The 21150-nt window shown below is 36.8% G+C and overlaps 1 protein-coding gene across 2 annotated transcripts in view; it reads left to right on the top strand.

The window, feature by feature from the left end:
- The window catches only part of HTR7 (5-hydroxytryptamine receptor 7), a 34733-nt gene extending 14009 nt beyond the window's left edge, over positions 1-20724 (top strand). The window contains exons 2-3 of one of the 2 annotated variants that reach the window (XM_086752355.1): positions 10271-11017; positions 20626-20724. In XM_086752355.1, the coding sequence (XP_086608481.1) occupies positions 10271-11017; positions 20626-20662 (784 nt within the window). In that variant the 3' untranslated portion in view covers positions 20663-20724. Of the gene's footprint in view, positions 1-10270; positions 11597-20625 lie in introns of those variants that run through there. The other variant, XM_086752356.1, reaches the window with a different exon arrangement.
- Positions 20725-21150: the final 426 nt, after the last annotated feature.

The raw sequence follows: 21150 nt of genomic DNA, 5'->3' as shown, positions 1-21150 counted from the left end.
TGAAGGCCGTAAGACAAAAAAAAATTGTTAAAAAGTACCACAGACTGTTAAAACCCTGAAATCTTTATTGGCTTTGACAATACCCCTGAGCATGAGGGACAAGAGGGGTAAATGGGGGAACACAAAAGAGGAAAATGAGGATTTTCCAGTTTCTAATCTGCAGAATATATTATTTTCCATTCCTCTGGTTTTTTGGGGTTTTTTTTTTGTTTTTTTTTTTTTTTTCTCAGTAACTGCTTCTGTTTAACAGAGTAGGGATTTCATCTCAGCTTGTACTTCAAAAAACCACATCTTTGCTTAAAGTTACTCTCCCCCACAGGAAGGCAAAGCAGCAAATACCAACTGTATGGAGTGTGCTTCTGCTTATCAACTGGGCAACGTGGTTTATCCTGATGACATCCAACTCTCGTTTTCCTATACAGCTTAGCCCATAGGATGAAATTAAGTTAAGGGACTTGAACTTTATCTTCAGTTGTATAGGTGGCTCAGGCCAATGAACAAGGAATTAGCTAAGGCTTTAGATCCTCTAAACATGTAGGAATTCGGCAAAAGATTGCGGTTAATGTCCGTCTTCTAACAGACAGTAATTGCCAGGACAGTGAGGTTTATTGTGCAGAAGGTAGAAATGCTTGGGAGTAAGGATCAGAACATGAGATAAACTCCTCAGGCACTAAGGCCATCAGAAAGATGACTCCCAATACTAAAGCGTTCCTCCCCAATTTATTTATAATAAAAGAAGATAGAATAGAGCTACATCATTTCTCCTCCCGTACCTTACCAGTATCCAGTGGTCCAGTCCTTCATCCAATCCGTTCACTTGCTGTTCTAGATTCTCTAGACTGAAAAAAGGAGGACAAACGTAAATAACTCCCAGTACATCTCTGTCTCTTTTTCTCTCGAGTCACATGTAACACCACTAAGCGATATTTCAAAAGTCAAACCTCATCCCTCCTCAGTAACTTTTGAGCTGTATGCATTCATGCTTAAGGTGTCCTTTGCTGCTCCTCAAGCTCACTGCCAGAGCCACCTCCCTCCAGTCTCGGCAAATCATTTACTTTTCATGCTTAGATTCATTTTTCCTCTTCAGACTTAACCAGTTCTGCCCTACTATACAAAAGGCCATGAGATAAAACCTCTTCCCTAGCTTTCTTCCAACCTGAACATCTTTTTTTACTGCACACTCAATCTGAAATAACCATTGCAACACAACCAGACAGAAATAAATAAGAATGTGATTTCTCTTTAATTCTTTTCTAGAACAAAGGTTTTCCTATCTTAGTCTTTGCAGATAGTATCAGAAGGCTAAAATATCTTCTTTACCCCCTCAAAAAGGGGGCCAGGCATCATGTAATAACTAAATAAAATAACTGCATCATACACATGAAGATGAAAAAATAGTCATGTAAGACAGATATCAGTCTACATGTAATTAGATACTCAGGTACAACAGTTGACATGATGCGAATGCACTGCATTTTTTTTCTATTATTCTAAAATATTTTGGAATAATAAAAAGGCACTCAATGTGGAATAAATTGAAATGTGAATTTTAAACAAAATAGTGTTTTCTGATATAAATCACCTTATTGAATAGAGGAACAAACAGCCACTTAAGATATTTTGCTTTTCTTCTTTACTCCTTGATTGATAAAATGACTTAACAACTAGTGTAAATTATACCATAGAGTATGAAGCTGTAAAAGTGTATGAAGGCCTGGCCTTCTAGACTTGTGAAGCAGGTTGTATTTATACTATGAAGTCCATGAAGATTTTTTTAGTAAAGTGAGACATTGCTTAGAAAGCCCAAGAGGCACATCTCTAGGGAATATTCCCCAAACGTTAGTAATAGCTATTGTAAATTGTACTTTATCCTATATTTTGATGACTACATTTTTTTTACTTTTGAAAATAAAGAAAAATTTAGGAAGAGCCTTTTGACCCTCTTTTCACTTCTTCCCCAAAAACTTAGATCAATGTTAAATAAAGGGAACTTGCAAATCTATGGGGGGTGAAAGGGCAGAAGTGGGTCTTATGTCCCCCGACACTGCTATACATTGTCTTTTACAAAAGTATTCAATTATTTTTTTTTATTTTCCTCAACCTTGCACGTCATTGAGCAGTGTAAAGAAAAATTGATTCTTCCTATGTGTGACTTGTCAAGAATTAGAGAGCTTTTGAAGTGTTACATATTATCTATCAAGAAGTGGGGTGAGAGGCACTTTTAAGCTCTGTATATAATTAGTCCTGTGGCACTCAGTAAGCAAACCAGACTTATATACTGGAAACCAGAGATTATGAAACCCATAAAGTTGGAGTTCAGACATTTTGACAAAGTTTAAAAATAGGAAGTCTTCCATTACAACGTGCAACTTAAGTCTAAATACTTTGTGGCCAAAACCTTTTCTGTTTTCAAATGCATCTAGATTCTCGGAGGCTGGTGAAGGATGGAACGAGCTTTCCTTTCTTATGTCTTCTACCTTTACGCCATTGGTGAAGATACAAGAAAGGAAAATATACATGTACTCTTTTCTTGCAAGATGGTTAATAAGAGTGTTTAGTCTATAATATAAAATATTTATTTGGGTAATTACAAAATATTCGCTAAGAAATACATATTATTAACCTTCAGGCAGTGTTGCAAGATAAACATCCACAACTACATGTTGGGACCTTTTCTTTCAACCAGCACATTATTTGCAATGGAAAACCAAAGGCTACAGAACTGATTTGTCAGAAAGCTAAGAACAAGGCAGTCAATGGTGACAGTCATGCAGGGGGAAAATGAAAGGCGAAGAGTGAGGACAGAAATTTGCCAAGGTCTGAAAGAAAGAGAATTATGGTTTCAAAAAATGACGAGTAAAATAATAGAAGTTGAATGGAAAGACATTGCACATCTCTTTCTGGCAATATGGTTATTATGTATTCCTTAAAATAAGAGCAGAATACTTCCTCCGGTCTATGGGATGGATGTCTTGGATCAGTAGGCAAAAATGAAGAGGGAAAAATACAGGAAAAATAGAAATAAGGCAGGGCAAAAAAATGAAGTAAAGAGAGAATGAGAGAAGTAAAAGAATAAAAAATGAGCTAAAATAACTAAGAAAAAGATGAAGCTGTAATGTTATGCAATATGAGAGGAAGAAAGTCCATGAAAGTACAGAGAAACTGAAAGAAATGTAAGAAAGGAAAACGATCTTTTACTATGCAAATTACATTCCTTTAGAATGAACAGATACTTAATTTTGATTGACTTAATCCTCCCCCGCTGCCAGGAAAGCCTACACTTCTTGAGTTCCATCAAAAAGAAATCCCTACAGTGATTTTTGAGAAAAAGTCAGAACATTTACTATGTACAATAACAGTATGTACTGTATTCAATATGTACCCACTCTACCAGTGGGAATGAATATCTTCCTCTTGTAAAGAGAATTTAAGCAAATACATTTAATTGAAAGCAAGGGGAATAATGAAGAGTGTTAACCTTGCTGAAAGTAAAACAAATATTTCATTCTCATTCTTCCAAGTATTAAAATTAAAGTATCACTGTTTCAATAATAAGAATAGTGTTAAATTGTACAAAATGTGAACCATCAGCATCTAAAACAATAGATACCAAACCATACATTTAAAATCTTTCATATTACTTCATTCAGAATCAACTGAAAAGGATGAAGTAGAGCTTTAACCATTCCTAACAAACGCTTTTAAGATGTGGAAGCTGGCCACTGTGCTAAGACTTTCTATAAACTGTATACTAATTCACTACATGGAAAAGGCAACATTTAACTGGCTGGAGCACAGTACTAGTTGAACAGTCTTTTTTTCTCCATGGAGTAATGGTAGGATTTTGTTAGTTCTGCTGTCTCACTCTAACATTGCACAATATTTAATGTTTAGGTTCTAAAGTGATCTAATTAATATTCTGAAAGCTGTCATATATGCAATGAAAGCAGTAACTTTGTTCACTTCTGGGAAGGAGGAAAGTGTTTTAGTGCCTCTGAAATACGCTCCTCTTCCCAGACAATAAACTAGTGGTTATCATGATGTGATTATAAGGCCAGCCTATATTTCAGAAAGGCAGGTATCAGGTATCAACACTATCATACAATAATTAACAAGGTTACTTTTCACATTATAACACCATACTAGCGCACTGTAATGCTTCTATCTCAGCATTTAAGTCTTTTTATGTTTCAATCTCTTTACTTCCATATGTGATAGGAATAGCATTTCCCTGATCAGTCTGTATACCTTATTCTATTTAAAAGCAAGTCTTTGGCATGGAGCATCTCGTGTGTAGCGTAAACGCTGTATATCTGAAGAGAACAATTTCTGTTAGGTGGTTCAACGCTGCTGTAACAGAAATAATAGATTTGATCATTGTTTCAACTTGGTACATTTGCATTTACTTTACTTTTTAATGTATCAAAGTATAAGAAAAAAAAATCCAGCTCGATCACTGTACTAAGGAAAATATTTCTGAACACTGGATAGCTTTTAGGAATGGTGTCATGCTCTTGTTCTTGTGAAGTGTCTCTTAATGTTGCACTGAATTTAACAGAAAAATTATGAAAGATCATGAGAGAATCACAAAAGAAGATCAGTAGATCAGCATCATTCTTCAGAATAACTTATTATTGCAGGTGAATCATTAGACAGGATTCTATAGCTGTGGGTTGGCAAATAAACTAATAGAAGGAGATATGTATTGAAGCCAGAAATCTGCTGTGCTGGAAAAAGAGCACAAAAAAAAAAAAAAGAAGTAAACATTTTTGTGTCTTTGAAATAAAACAGTGTTATGACTCTTTTAAAATACAAACATAGGAAGAACTGAAATGACTTCAGGTTAAGCGCAACTCCTAGTCAAACAGTAAGTGATAATAGAATAGTATGTCAAGATTTCTGGTAGAAATAGCTGTAGTACACCTCTATATCACTTCCAGTACAGTGTTTCTGGTTCTATTCCATAGTAATCCAATCTGCTTCATAAAAGCAAAGTCAGACAGTGAAAGATGCTAATTTGACTCTGGAATAATTGTCTGCTAGATAGGTCAGTGAATTCTGAAAAATGACTGTAGACTGATTAGAACAGAATTCTATCTGCCTATAAAGTACATGGAGACCAGAGACAAAGGAATTACATGTGTGTACTTCAAAATGGCATAAGTGATGCTGATGCCATGGTACACTCAATTTATTAGCGGCTTGGGCAGGAGGCTTCAAAACAGTTTTAATGCTTTTAGCTGATAGGTTTTCTATTACTCTGTCACTTTGCTCACAGTAAGAAGCAAGTCCTTTTACTTTTTTTCTTTACGTTTCCTCCATATAACAGATGTAACAAGGAAAGATTTTGGATACAGGATCCCAAACTGGACGATTCTATCACTATTTTCTTTCTGTTGTTGAAGTTAATTTAGCTGTTAAGTCTCAGTTTGCTTTTTGGATATTTCAAAAGGTGTGAGGACTTGACCTATCTCAAAGTTTCCAATGTAGCTATAAACAATTCACCATTTTTACGGCTTAAATATTACAGCTATCTTTAGCTTCCTCAGGAAAAAAATACAAAGAAAAGGAAATGAGCTTTTCTACTACTGAAAAAAAAACCCAGGTTCATACCACAAATAAAAAAAGTCATGCATGCTTAACCTGAAATGCTACCATGCCTGGCACTGCTGATTTCATTTTTTCTTGGAGGAAAAAATGGAATATTCTTCTACAGCTATAGAATTACTAATCAATTCAGCCACAAGTGGAGAATTATTCACATGAAGATGATGAGAAAGATCTTCCTGAAAAGTTCTTCTAGCAGATGATAAGTAGATGGCTATATGAACTCTCTCCATAGTAACGCAGATAAAGCAAACTACTTTTAGATTTTAAAATATAATAATACCTAGTGGGACACAGTGGCAGTCTAGTTTCCAGTTTAATAATCACTGTGCAAGCAGTAATGTGTGACAGCCATCACAACAAGCAAATAGCTAAGACAAACATAAATGGGAAGAGGGAATACAAAGAATCACAGAGAGAGAAAATGATGTGCCACAAACAGACACCAGGGTCTGTGGATGCCTGTTCCCTCTGCCATATACTATTCTACTTTCCACATGTTACACCTCAACACTTGCTGTAACATTTAGCACATTGAGCACAATGTAATAAGAAATGCCTGTGTGATCTACAGTTCAAATAACAACGGAGACTTTTTTTTAGCCCTGTAGGATAAAACCTGTTCTGTGTGGTGATTGTAATGCCTCAGTATCAAAAAAGCCAGAATGAAAAAACTCACAAACTGAATGACCTCAGGACCAGTCCTATACAGTTATAGTGGTTTTACATTAAATTGTCTATAACAATTCCCTGTCGTTAAATGGTAACAATTTAGAGGTACTGAGAAAGAATACTGGATCACAGGGAGCCAGATTTTTATTAAGCAAAATGAAAGAAAAGACTTATTCACTTACCTCTTCTGTTGTTGGTGTTCATTGGGTGAACATGGCAAATAGCAGTTGTGTACAATAGCTTGTGATAGCACCCCACGAGGAGGGAGCTCTTTACCCCCCAATTACGTTTGAACAGAGCTCCAGAAAGAGGATGCCAAGGGATAATTTTTCCTCCCTAGAGCTGGGCACCCTTGTGCACATCTCACACTTGAATGGGACTGTGGTACAGGAGGCAGTTTCTGATCCTCCAATGGGGAAGAGGAGACACTGAAGAAATCATAAGAAACCAACCCCAAATGGGGATGTGCTTGTGTGTATACAAACATTTGTTTAAAAATAAATTTACTCTGTGCCTCACCATTTGCCTTCTGTTTGGTCTATGTTGTCTGCTCTTATTTTGAGGTCTTTGAGTAAGGGGCTTTTTTTTCCAGATTTCAGTAATGTAGTACAAAAAAAGTTCCCATCACTTTTTTTTTGTTGTTTTATCCACTAGATACTAGTGCTAGGTTCTCCCTACTCATTTTTCCACTCAGTCAGCAGCCCTTCTTCTTGGAATGGTAGCATGACCATGACTGGAGTACATGTCGTGCTTCTCATGGTGTTGCCCCACGGTCATTTGCTGTGGCACCCTGCACTTTGGTGTTTTGCCTACAGCATCAGGCAACGCTGGATGAGAAACGCCATGACCAGTTTATAAGAAATAAGGGCTGTGCATCTGCAGTGCTGTGCTTTTGGGGAGTAACCTAGATAGTGTCCTCACAGTGCTGGGTTTAATATGGCAGAGTCTGTCTGGCAGAGCTACTTCGTCAAGAGACTCAGAAGAGGAAAAATAGGAAATAGCATTGCCCTTCTACAAGTGAGAACTGTGGCACAGTTTCTTCCCCACCAAGATCAAAATGAGCATCTGTGGCATGTAAAAGAAATCCATCTCAGAATAACAAGTCTGAGACACTTCTTTCTTGTGGGGGATAGCTGAGAAACACTAAAGGGGCTTTTTAGGGAAGTTGACTTCATTCTTTCCCAGTAGTAAGGCCTCAAGGTGTTACATATTTTTGAACGATATGTTTTCAGCTGATTTACCTTTAGTCTGGTTTTTTTTTTTTTTGGAAGGTAGTAATTAAAGATTAAACATTACAAAGCACATTTTTGCAATGAATTTGACACAATACTTTTGAAGTTCATGAATCCATCAAGTCTTGGACACTCTCTAGTGTATTAGACAACAGTAGTGATTTACATAATTTTGAAGTTGCAAGTAAGTTTTCAAGGGTAATGGATTTCATATACAGAGATAAAAAAGATAACATTCCCTCATTTATGCCTGCTGACTTTTTTCCCTATCATATTACATTTAGCAAAATGGATAAGGCAGAAAGGATGCTGGTGTATTTTTATGTTAATTAATGCATTTTAATTTCAAATAGTATTTTGAAGCTCAGATAGCTTCCAAAAAAGTAGTGCCAAGGCAAAACTAATGAATTTTAATTCTTTTCAGTATACTTCTGCTTTAATGAATTCTTTTTGTTATATTCTGATGCATGAGAATGCATCAGTAGGCATTCAGAGCATGCATCCTACAGATCTGATTTTTACAGAAATCCAGTTTAACATTTTTAGCTACATAATAAATCTCACCTCATAAGTGTGTTATTTTTAATGACTAATTAGGTAATAGCTAGAAGAATACATGCTTCTGGAAGATGGACCAGCTTTTTAAAGATTTTTTTTTTTTTTTTTTTTTAGAATGACACATTGTAAGTGACAAGTAATCTTTCTGCACAAAGGATGCGTTTAACTCTTTTGTAGCTAAATTGTGCTATTGTCAGACAAATTTTAAGGGTCTGCACTCTTGCCCCAGAAGGGCTGCAACTAATAACTTACCCTTGCTGCAGTTACATTACTTAAAGCAGTATGATATATCCCTCAGGTGGTTCAGCTCTGGAACTTCATTGCATTAGTCCTGCTTTTCTATGTCTTGGAGTGCTTTGAAAAACTCTCCTTGGGAGTGCAAACACTTTCGGCTGTGATGCTGTAAAACAGAAATCTTCATGGGCTGTACAGTATGCCCACAGCTGCCAGAACTGATGTGGTGACTCTAATGCTGATGGTGAGGGGCATAAGAAACAGCCTTTCTTAATAGCATGGTCCATGTATTGCACTGCTCTAATCCCAGACAATTTTGATAACTCTTTTTACAAGGCCCCACTAGGCACAGCTTCACTGGCAAAGTACTGGCCTGCTGTAATGTTCTTGTGCATTGTTCTGGTTTTGCATGCTGTTGAGACATGGTTTGTTGAGGGCACAACAAACCAGTTCTGTCCTTTGTGTAACACTTGCCATGGTAGTAATATGAAATCAATGACGTTGTTGAGAAGGATTGTTGTTACTCATCAGAACAGATCATGAAATTATCCTTCTTTTTATTTCCAGAACTGTAGCATACCTGGGTGCTTGTGTAAAGGAGCAGTGCTGGCTGTAATTTACTGCACTGCAGCAAAATCAACAGTGCAGCATTCCACAGAGCCAGGCAAATACTCATACTTGATTTGCTAGGTGAATAGAGAGAGGAAAAAAATGCTCCCCAAAAAATATTTTTAATCACATTACTATATTTCTTGTTTGTAATCCTCCAAAACCTGCACTGTGTAAACACTGGTATGCCTTGAAACTAAAATGTTGTTCTGGAACCTGATTTGAAACCATTTCTTTTACAAGTAACAAAGTAAATCACACTGATATTTCTCAAAGTTCTTTCTTTTGGGGGGAGGGAAAAAATAACAATTTGAGAAGTTAACGGTAGCTCATAGGTAAGTTCTAGTGAGCAGAAACCAAATTTCAAAGTAAAAATGTTAGGTGTAAAAATAGGAATCTAAATCCATCTAAGAGAAACTTTCTGTAGCTGAAGAGGAAATGAAGAAATGTTCTGTAGTTGAGAGTAAACAAACTTAGGATATTGCTGTCCAGCTACATAGGGCTGCAATGACATTTTTTTGAATTAGAAGAAAAATACATAGTTTAAGCTATCACAACTTAGCAAATATAGAAGTTGTTAACAGACAACATTTTTTTTTTCTGTGAAAATTTGATGTTATAAATTATTTTTCTTGTCTGTTTACAGTTTACTACCTTAAACTTAGGTTCTAGTCAGACTGTTTTTTTCCCAGGTCTTCTTGATCTGACACTTGGATAGATTGCTGGTTTTTTTCAGTAAAAGTTTGAATGTTTAATAAATATAATTTCTTTCTAATTAAATGAGGACTAAAAGAATTATTGTAGTACTGAAATAATCTACTCTTGGCATAAGTTTGCAGTTTGTTGTTCCCATCTGAAACATGAAGGTAAGATTAGTGGCACAGATCTTCATAACTGTTGAATATGTAAGAAGAATGAAGGTGAATGCACGCTTGTTTTAACTTAACCATACACTCAATACAAAAAGTGGTAGGCTTTGTGCAGTGAGCATTCATCTATACTCCAAGATTTCATAAGTTAGCCAAATAAAATTTAGGTTTCAGAATTTCCTTAATTGTCAAAAAAAAAAAAAAAAGGAGTTATCTGCATGAAGACTGTACAAATTCATTGAAATTTAAGTCCATTGTGGCCAATGGAGATTTCCTTCTGGAATAAAAGACCTTTTATACAGAATATCTGCACTATACGTTTTAACATAAAAGACATATGAATTAACAAATTTGAAACAGATGCAAAGAGAGGATTGAAAAATGTAAAATAGAAACCTTAGCCAAAGATGTTTTGGTTTAGGGAGACTGTGAAATAACTTCTATCAGTTAACCACTGCACTCTATAGTAACTCTACATTATTGTTCTAGGTACCTGGGAATAACAAGACCTCTTACGTACCCTGTAAGGCAGAATGGGAAGTGTATGGCCAAAATGATCCTGTGTGTATGGCTCTTATCTGCATCTATCACCATACCCCCACTCTTCGGTTGGGCCCAGAATGTAAATGATGAAAAGGTTTGTTTGATCAGTCAAGACTTCGGCTACACCATTTACTCCACAGCAGTTGCATTTTATATTCCAATGTCAGTGATGCTTTTCATGTACTATCAGATTTACAAAGCTGCAAAGAAGAGTGCTGCTAAACACAAGTTTGGTGGTTTTCCCCGGCCGGAAGAAATGGAAGCAATTTCTATGAATGGAGTTGTAAAACTGCACAAGGAATCTGAAGAATGTACTAATTTTTCACGACTCCTAAAGCACGACAAGAAAAATATTTCCATCTTTAAAAGAGAACAGAAAGCTGCCACTACGCTTGGGATTATTGTTGGGGCTTTCACTGTCTGCTGGCTGCCCTTCTTCCTCCTCTCAACAGCCAGGCCCTTCATCTGTGGTACAGCATGCAGCTGTATCCCACTCTGGGTTGAGAGAACATTTCTATGGTTGGGTTATGCAAACTCTCTCATTAACCCTTTTATATATGCCTTCTTTAATCGGGACCTGAGGACAACTTACCGCAACCTCCTGCAATGCAGATATAGGAATATCAACCGGAAACTATCAGCTGCAGGGATGCATGAGGCTCTGAAGCTTGCAGAAAAGCCAGAATTTGTTCTGTAAGGTCACTCATCCTTCACTAAGATAATTTATTGTTTTATCACATTAGCTTTTTCCCCACAGATTTGAAAGAAGAATTAGAGGAAGAACCAGGCTTCTTGAGCACCGCTAATGCAGTCATCAAGAAACTGGAAGGTAGCACGGTTAATTCTTGTGCAACCCACCAGTCCTAGCGAGCCTGGAGAACAAGACCACCATCTAAAGAATTTGGGTGTGAGAGGGATACCAGAAAGGGGCAGGATAAAAGGTAGTGCAGGATGTCTGATTGGCTAGTGAAAAAAGAGCTAAGTCAGCTTATCCCATTGGTTTTGCCCTTGGCCCCAAACAACAGCTTTTAGTAGGTCTGAATGTTGGATGCATCTTGTGTCCTAGAGATTTTTTGCTGTGATGAAGACCTGAGAATGGTGAAAAGTTCAGTAGAATTAATTGTTTTCCACTTTGTAATGATAAAAATAAACAGTTTAAGAAACAGCTGGATCAAAGAACTTGTATTGCTTAGGAACACTCTTTATCATAAAAAAATATGTCCCTTACATGTTAATTTACTGGATTACCTGGAAATAAACTACTTTGTGGAATTTAATGTTGTCTTTGCACAGCAACTATGGCACTGAAAGAACACATTACACTTCCAGTGTGAATATAAGAGTTTGAGTAAAGTCACATGGACCAACATCTACTGCTGCACACAGTCATGCAGCACAATCAGCTGCAGTGCTGCTGTGCCAGATACACCAGGTAAAGATCTTGTCCTGTATGTTTAACATAACATATATGTCTGGTTACAGAATATGTCTGGTTACAGTTTGTTTCAGGACCTATCTAGTCTTAGTCCATCCTTTCTCTCCTTAATTCTCTTGGCTTTATCAGTTGAGCCTTTCTCTAACCTAGATGGAGACTCTGTCTCTGCTCAAGTTGTTTCTATAGAGGTATGGCTAGTCCTTGTTCCACTTCAGTAGTTAATTTATTGTCTGTTTGAAAGCTCTTTTAGCTTCTTGGGATTTCTTTCCTTTCTGAAGTCAGTAAGAAAAAAAAAAAGTAAGACTTTATGACATTCAGAGGCATCTGGACTTTGTCCTTACAAACTGATTTTGGTCATCACTTCTGCTTAAAATGATTTAAAGCCTTGCCTTGTGTAAGAATCAAGATTGTTGTTTCTAGTTCCAGATGTTTCCCCCACCACTGCAGCTCATCCCAGTATGTGATTCTACTTCTCCTGACTTTGGTAACAAAGCTCTTCCCTCAGTGGAGCAGGGTCAAATATTATAACAATATTTGTATTTAAAATTTAATAACAATAAATGCATTAATTATATTACTATATTAGTAGTAAAGTATTAATAGATAATGCACTGATTATGTAATATGTTACTATAATAACCTAAAATAATAATACAGTTAAAACAACTCATAACAACAAGATGCTTTTTGTGGACCAAGTTTGCACTGCACACCATGTTCCAGATGAAGCATAGGGTGCATTAGTGAATGAAGGCTGTTTCAGAACTCAGCCTACTTTTTCAGGTATCAGGACATCATTGAGGAGACAACATGCTTTCTATCAAATTGCCTCAGCAACAAATCACACTTTAGGCTAACTTCTGTCCCCACTTTCTCATATGCAGAGCCAGAATGTCTTGGATGAATTCAGCAATGTTAATTTGAACGAAGTAGTGAGAAGTTTGTGCCAAATCCCTTGTTCAAAACGTACAGGCATCACTGCAAACTCTTGAGCTTCTAAGTGGCAGATACACAACACCTGGATTAATGTGCTGAGCTATGTGTACTGAAAAAAGCTTAAGTCATTTTAGATCAATTAATACACCAGGATACATACAGTAGGCAGTACATTTTGGCCTCATTTTTAGAGAAGAATCATAGTTTTGTAATAGTAAGAGATAGGCTATATCCAAGTTTTTAGGAGTTTCTTAAAGAAGTTTCAAGTCAATTTGGAATAGTCTGGTTTCTTTTAACTATTCAGAAAGTATTATGTGCAGAAGGACAGAAGAGATTTTGGCCCAAAATATCCACAAACTCTGTACTATGGAGTAGACCTTATGTTAATTCAAGTATGTTTTCCATATTCAACATGAAATTAATGATGTTTCTGACTTTGTTACCTATCAAGAGTAGCATTTTTGAATTCCTAGCATAAGTGAGAAGTTTTCACAGGCCTTCTGTGATTTTTTTTTTTTTTTTCCTATGCGAGTCAGGAGAATATACAAATAAATGTATCTGTGAAGATTCCAAGTGGGATTATAAAATCCTGAAGCTCATGTCAGAATTCTGGGCAGAAGTTTCAGCCATTTTTGTTCTGCAAGAAAGTTTGAGAAGTTGTATTTCCTCCAAATAAGTTCTTTTTTAATGAAATGCATCTTATGAGTCAGAAATTGACATTTGCCCAACTGTCACTAAAGGTAATAGCTTTCCTCAGGGAAAGCATCCTGTAGGACTCCACCTCTCCTCTACCATCTGTTTCAGGTAATAAGAGCCCAGAAAAGAACAAGAGCTATTATGGACTATGTGTCAATCCTTGAAGTTTTTGGAGCTAACAGCCACGTTTAATCTCCTGATACATTCGGGAAGAAACGCGAAGTAACAAAACCCCCAAGATTCTTCATACAGCTAAAACAAAACAGAGCTATGTGGCAAATGGAAGCTGTTGTTAGATGGAGCTGTATTTGAGGGAAAAGGTAAAGAAGTTGAGAAGATTAGAAGAATGTCCCATTATCCAAGCACATGGGTAAGACTGCGTTGAGAAGAGGAAAAAACTTTCAGACAGAGTTCTAACTGAAAGAGGCTTAGATAAGAAGCACAAGAAAAGAATTGCTTGGGTTCAAGAACAAGACTTTTTACTTTTTTAGAAGATAAATAAATCAATTGCATCAAAATACCTAACTGCAGCAGTACCATTTTTTTTTTAATTAGATAATTAACTGCTCATCTGACAAAGGGCTAACATATCAACGGGTGAATGAGACTTCCACATCATCATGTGTGCAACCTAGTACGTGCTGGTACCAGACCCTAGAAGAAATTGTACTTTTGGTCTGAGTGTCCTTTCATGGAAGGTGAATTGGATAGATGGGGTTGTGATAAAAAATGGCGGTAAAAAACTCCCAGAACAAGGCAGAGCATAGAGAGGCCAGCATAATACTAATTGAATGAAAACAGAATAAGAGAAAGACAAGATACTGGAAGCAAGACACAGAAGCAGTTCTAGGTTTCAGACTTGTGATTGGATAGTTACTTTTGGGAAAACATGCAAAAATGTAGAGGCAACAGGGGTATATATCCAAGAATTTGAGGACAGAGATGCAAACCTTTTTAAAATATACTTGTACAATCCCAGTGAAAAGACTGTTGCTCCCTCATTGCTTAAAGGGAAGATGGGCTCTGCAAGTCAGTGCTGCTTTGGATTTAACAAAAGTCTATTTTTTAAAAAAAATATTTTTTAATAGCAGCATGAAGTAAATCTTGGCTTTAGGTAAGACCTGTTGAGATGGAAAAGCAATGAGATCTAAGCTAATCTTTCTTTTTAAGAAAAAATGCACATTGTCCAAATCCACAAACTGTAGTCACCGAAGGATGTGGATGACGGTGACAGCTAACTCTGTGACCCCCCCCCCACTCCTGGGAGGTTTGGAATATTTCCGCTATCTCATCTTTAAGTCACAGTTTGAGGTGTGAGAAGTCCAATGTAAACGACATAGTTTTGAAAAATTGGACAATCTCAGGTTTTCTATGAAGGTAGCTGTCACTTTGTATAACATTTGAATGTCTGACAGGAAAGTCTGGAATGGTTCCTTAGGTGTGCAGGGCAGCACAGTCTGGAAAACAAGAAAGCCTGGAAAAAGCTATCCCGGAGAGTAGGTTTGCCTATTAACTATAGTGCAGAACTGGCCCTACTGTGGCTGGAATTTTTTGTCTGAGGAAACTCAATGCAGCATTTGTTATTAGCTGCAGTACCTACATGCAGTATTTCCGACTAGAAAGCTTTGTCATCTTACTGTATATCCTAGACCATCTTTTGCCAGCCACTAGTTCTTAAATTGGTTTCTATGCACTACAGATTTCTGGATGGTGATGGTGGCAGGAAAATGGGATCAAATTTTGCTTCCTTTTACTAGACTGACAAGTTTTTTCAACAGTCGTGCTTAGTTCATGCACATGTTGTACTTTTTGCTTTCCATGATCTCACGAGGCTGTTTAGCCTTTTTTCTTCCTCTATAGCTCTCTGTTTGGTATTTACCTCTCCTTATTCAGGGAAAGAAGGCATTACCACAGTGTATTTTTAGGTTAGGGCTTTTTTTTTTTTTTGCTTTTCTGGGGAAATATAGCCAGCTATACTGGCTCAGGGGATGAGCACTCAGCTATACCATGCCTAAACACTGGGAGAAACAAGACGATACTGGGAGATGCTCAGGCAGCAATTTCAGAGTAATTACCATAGTCTATGTTCAGAGCTGAGGAAGTCAGGAAGCAGCTGTGCAGCTGCTGACAGCTTCTACACTGCCTCCTCCTCCAGCTAAAGCAAGCAGTCACAGTCTTCAGCTGCAGCCCGAGATCTTCAATTGCTGCCAAAATTATCTAGACATCAACACAGGGAGATGCCAGTCAGACCTTCTTTACTTTATATGTCGCTTTGTTCACCCCTAAAGTGTGTGTAAAGATCCTCAAGAGCAGCCACGGAGTGAATCAGTTCCCTAAAAGGAGTTTTAGTCACAACTGTGGCAGAGATCCTTCCCTTAGCCGACCTTTCAGTATCACAAACCCATTTTACCAAAGATAAACATCAGCTGTGGCCAAAATGAAAGCCAAAGAGCAAAGCTCTGAAACAGGCATAAAAAAAAAAATAACCCTTACACAGCTCATTAAATGGTATCAGCAATAACCTTTCTATAGTTTATCCATAAAGGTAACACTGGCTCTCAGTGGATCCCAGGTGAGGGCATCCTGGATGAACCTTCTTTACTTGGAGCAGTCCTTCCATAGCATGCCCCATGCCAGTAATATAGCAGGCAACACAGGGGTTGCACTTTACCAGGAAGTCCCTAGCATCCTTCTAGTCTCATCCTGCTCGGATGCACCATATTTATGTCTTTTTTTCCTCAATAAACAGGGCACAAAGCAGCTTACAGTAAGGGCTCTAGATGAAGAGACTTAGACTGAGCAGTTCTCCTAAGTGTGAGCAATGCCCTTGGAACAGAATTTGAGATAATGGTTTTGTGAACAGCTTGTTTTGGCTAGTTTTGCAGCTTTCCCTGCCTCCACCACCATCTCTGTTTCTTTCTGTCGGGTTAATTACCCAGAGTTAAATCAGTAACTGTTGTTCAGAGGTTCTCAAGTGTCACATATGACCATATTTCTTCATTGCCATTCCTGCTGACAACTGCCTGTGTAAATGTGGCTGTACTGCCAGACTGGTGCAAACCACTCTCCCACTGAGTCGCGGTTAATCTGCAGTAGATCCAGGCAGTAACAACATAGAGCATTCCCCATGGTATTTTTCCTCCTCACTCAAATAAAACTCAAGGTTTTGATGCAGTGTCAATACATTGTGAAAACTGTACTCTGCTCGCTCACTTCTGACTGCTTTTTTGAGGGAGACTGGCTGTGGTAGAAGCCTCAATTCTTTACATTTTCTCCCAGCTCCCACAGTCTACTAGCCTGTAGCACAGCATTGGCACTTACCAAACTCCTCTGTTTAGCAAGAGTTTTACTGGGTAAGAATAGAAATAACAGAGTAGTAAAATATGTGAATTTATGGTAGCATAATTATTATATGTCTATTGCTTCACACTTCAGTTTCATGAAAAGAAACGCAATATTTTTCATGCTGTGTTCAGATGAAGTACTAGCCAGCACCAACTGCAGAAAGATATGTCAAACAGAGGGGAAAATAAATCTACTACAATGAGACATAGAGAAGGGAATTATTTATCAAGTTAATACTATAAATAATGCAAATAGAATCAATTCGCTGCTTTATGGTGGAAAAATGGATTTCCAGGCAGTCCCTGCTCCAGACACTGCGGTCAGCACAGCATCATTAGAAGAACATTATTGAGGTAAGTTTTGGGATCGCTGACCAAGATGCTGTAGATACAGAACTGAAAGGTGTTTTGAAACAATGCCATTTGTTCTGATGCTTTCCCCTAGCTATAAACTTAGCTTTCCATATTATTTTTCTTACCTTTCAGGAAAAACTATTCAAAGTATAATATTGTCAAAAAATGTGCAAGATCAATGCATTATCAAATCCCGATCACAGTTTGCCTAAGAATCAGTTCTTACCTTTTAAAACAATGTTTCTCAGGAAGATGCAGGGAGAGAGAAGGGAAAAAATTCAGAGACATGGGAAACAGTCTTAACGTGCAAAATTATTAATATCCCAGAAGACACTCACCCCTTATTTCACAGGGTGAGGCAGCAGGAACGGTGAGGACTAGTTTTTTGTTTTGGGGTTTTTTTTTTTTTTGTTTGTGTGTTTTGTTTTTTTTTAAGAGGAGGGCTCAAGTAAATGAATTTTTAAATAGCCTAAGAAAATACTGCATTAAAAGAGCAATCTTTGCAACATGCAAGAAATACAAACTTATATCCCTCTTTACTGATTTTAATCTAAGTAGTTATTGTCAGTGAAGAGTAGTTTCAGCTTCTGTTTGAAGTGAATTAATACTGTTTTCTATACCTGCTTTCTAAGCATTTTCTAAATAGGCCTTATTCTCCTTATTCTGACACCCCTTTCATCTGCCTTGCTGCATTGCCAAACCCCTTCCCATGTAGCGATGTTTCCAATAGCACAGAATGGCTTTTACTTAATGAGAACTGAAAGATGCTTATGATTCCCAGATTAATTTTTCTCTACTGCAAGCAAAAAAAAACCAAAACCAAAAACCAACAACCTAAAACCAAACCAACACCCACCACTGAGATATTGTGTTTTCTTGAAGATATTAATATATGGTTACTGTAGGGGATAATATTTTGATGATTTGTAACTTTATGACTTTACTGATTGAAATTATTGTTTCTGTCATTTTCTGTTATTTGTGATCTTTCACATAGAACTAGCCAAGTTGCTTCAGCAAAAAAAAAATGCATACAGATATATCAAAGTTTCCAGAAGAGACAAATACACTTTTATAAACCAACATACCAGACTGAATAAATATTTTTCTTTTAGTTTTCTATCTACTCAGTCAAAAACCAACAATATTTCATTAATTTAGTAGTTGTGTGGTCTTGCTAGTTCCAGAAAATGGTGTTTACAGTATACTTATTTTTACTTTCTGTGAGAGAAGAAAAATAAAGCCACTGTAGTATACTTAGTTCAGCCTTTCTGGAGAATCTGTGTTTTAAAGCACGGAAAAATATAGCAGAACGCATCTGGGTAAACTCACTAATGTCTCAAAAAACTTTGCGTCTTTGGTAATATAACCAGGATTTCGGCAGGTCTGTGATAAAACAGCAGAGATTCTTCAGTCAAATCTACCATCCTGAAGATGGTTGCTTGCAAGGAAAAGATAAAACTAAGTGAACATTTACTTCCCAACAATGGTCGCAAAAGAAAAACAACTCCACCCAATAACTAAAAACGATGATGATATATTTTTGTAATCTCAACAATTAAGCCGCACAGTGGCAAAATATTACAGCTGCTTTGTACAAATACAGAAATTAATACCTTAATGGTATGTGCTTCCAAACTGAGTAAGAGCTACTTACCAACAATTTTAGAAACTGTTTTCATTGCCTATTTAAGTAATGGAGACTTTCAGTAAGGAGTGTTGGAGCAAGTTGCTGTGGTTTTGTGGTCTAGTAAATAATTTTACCTTAGCATGTGTTTGCTGTAAGAAGGATGTCCGTCTTCTGTATACTAATGTACTATCGAAGACCTATTCGAGATACCTATTGCCTCTCCAAGCTAAGGGCATTAAAGAAGCCCAAATATTTATCCTGACAGAGAAGAAATAACAGAAATAATTAAAAAGTAATATAGGAAACAAATAAGCACAGAGAACTTGAAATCTTTTGGATATTTCAGTGTGAACATGCAGAGAGCCTATCTGTTCCTTTCAGCATACTTATGTTTTTTCTTACCTTGTATACAGTAAGTATTTTTGACAAATCCAGAAATTATATTTCTCTCTTCAAACAAAGCAGTAAGTGAAAATCATGCTAAAGACTTTTAAACTTGCAATTCCAAAAAAAAAAAAAAAAAAAAAAATCAGATATTCAACTAGATAAAGTTAATGCTGTAAAATAACAAATTTTGGGGTTTTTTTTTAAGATTAGTCTTCTCTTTCCAAAATAATCCCGTCACCCCAAAAAACAACAAAGATGATCAGCACCAAATTGTCTTGGAATTACAAAGGTTTATAAAAGCAAACTTTTAGCCATAAAAATGCAATAACCCATCGTCTTGTGTCCATATACTTTCTTCAAAGTTGTTCCTCCAATGAATGCAACACGTGACCAGAAAATAACATTTCCTAAGGCAAATTATATGAAGCCCAGAATTTTATTCTGGCTTTTAAAATGACCTACAATTAGCTAAAATATAACATCTAAAAAAATGCTTGCTTTCCTTTGTATTTAGTTTTGAAGTTGGATATAATTACTTGGTCAGTTCTCAAAAGTTCGTACCTACCTACCTTCCTTTAATTTGAATCCTTTTTTTTTGCCAAGATGTGTTTTCATGTAATGAAATACTTGAAATGAGTGAGAATGCAGGTTTGTCTGTAAAAAGGCCTGCTCCTTATAAATTTACTGATGAGAATAATTCAATGATTTCCATAGGGAGGCTATAATGAGATAAAGGAGTACCTTGCTGCATGCTATAGCCAGGTAGAACTGGAGTTGGGATGCCCTGAAAACCTCTCTTACAAGCTCACAGATATTTCTGTTACAACATTTCAGCCTGGTTACTGGAGAGGATTGGTTCTTCCCTTCCCCAGACTAGAGAAGAGAGGCAGAAATTGTCCCTAATTAATTATAATTAGAGTGATGGTCTTATAGGTAGGATAAAATATAATGTCATTGCAGCTAAGATGTATATTCCATGCAAAGCTTTTGCAGTAATTATTTGTTTATAGACAATGTTATGAAATTGAGGGAGAATTCTTCATTATTGCTTTGGCTCCTTTCTCCCTCTCTTGCGTGTGGGAGGTCTCCATGAGCAGTGACGCTTGTAGGCTTGTGCTTCCACCAGAGGCTGGAAAGCTGGGCCAGATGTGGGGCTCTCAGTAAAATCAGCCACATTTTCTGAAGTCATTTTGGGCTTCTGCCACTAAATTACATAAAACGGACTGGGAACTTCATCAGTTCTCACAGCAACCCAAAATACAATGAGTACAAAGGACTTAAAAAACACCAGAATCCTCTGCTTCCCTCTAACTCCCTCCTTTGTATGGGACCTCTGAGAATTATCTCATTAGCCATGATCTAATTGCCTCGTAAGAAAGAGGCAATTCGATAAAATTTATTTTATCTAATTCAATTTATTTCAGTGGTAAAATTTCAATTTCAATTTATTTCAGTGGTATCTGAATCAGGACTTTTAGTTGCTCCAGGACATCTAATTCATCCACTTTTTTAAAAACAGGAGAAGTTCTGATTTCTCCCGGGAAAAAGAGTCATGATGAAATGTGCATCAAAGCAGCCAGAAAAAACCCAAGCCAGAAGTGGAAGAAGAAAAATGAAGAATTGGCTTCTGAGGAACTGGATAGATTTATAAAATGTACTTCATCTTCTTTTGATGGCAATGTACTAAAAATACTCAATGAGCTCAATACATTACATTAAATGCATTTCTATTGGAAGTAGTCACATCTTGTTTGTTATGAAGAAAAGTGCTGCTGTATACAAATGAAAATAATTTTCTGCTTGAGAAAGCCAAATCATTTCAGCAATAAGAGTTTGGCACATGTATGGGGGAAAAAATGCAACTAAAACTCAGAGATAAAGCACTGTACAGATTTCCACCACATTAAACCATCTAGAAGAGCATTCATTTAGGTTTACCATGCTTGTGAATTGTAACATTGGCATTAATATTCAGGGATCATCAGTGATACTGAATGTATTCTGTTGTACTACAAAAAAAAAGGTTTTCAAGCAAATGGTGGCT

The sequence above is a fragment of the Chlamydotis macqueenii genome, chromosome 7 (genome assembly GCF_036417535.1).
Source record: "Chlamydotis macqueenii isolate bChlMac1 chromosome 7, bChlMac1.mat, whole genome shotgun sequence".
NCBI classification, from domain to species: domain Eukaryota; kingdom Metazoa; phylum Chordata; class Aves; order Otidiformes; family Otididae; genus Chlamydotis; species Chlamydotis macqueenii.
The sequence above is the reverse complement of the archived record's forward strand: the minus strand, read 5'-3'. Positions and strand labels throughout refer to the sequence as shown.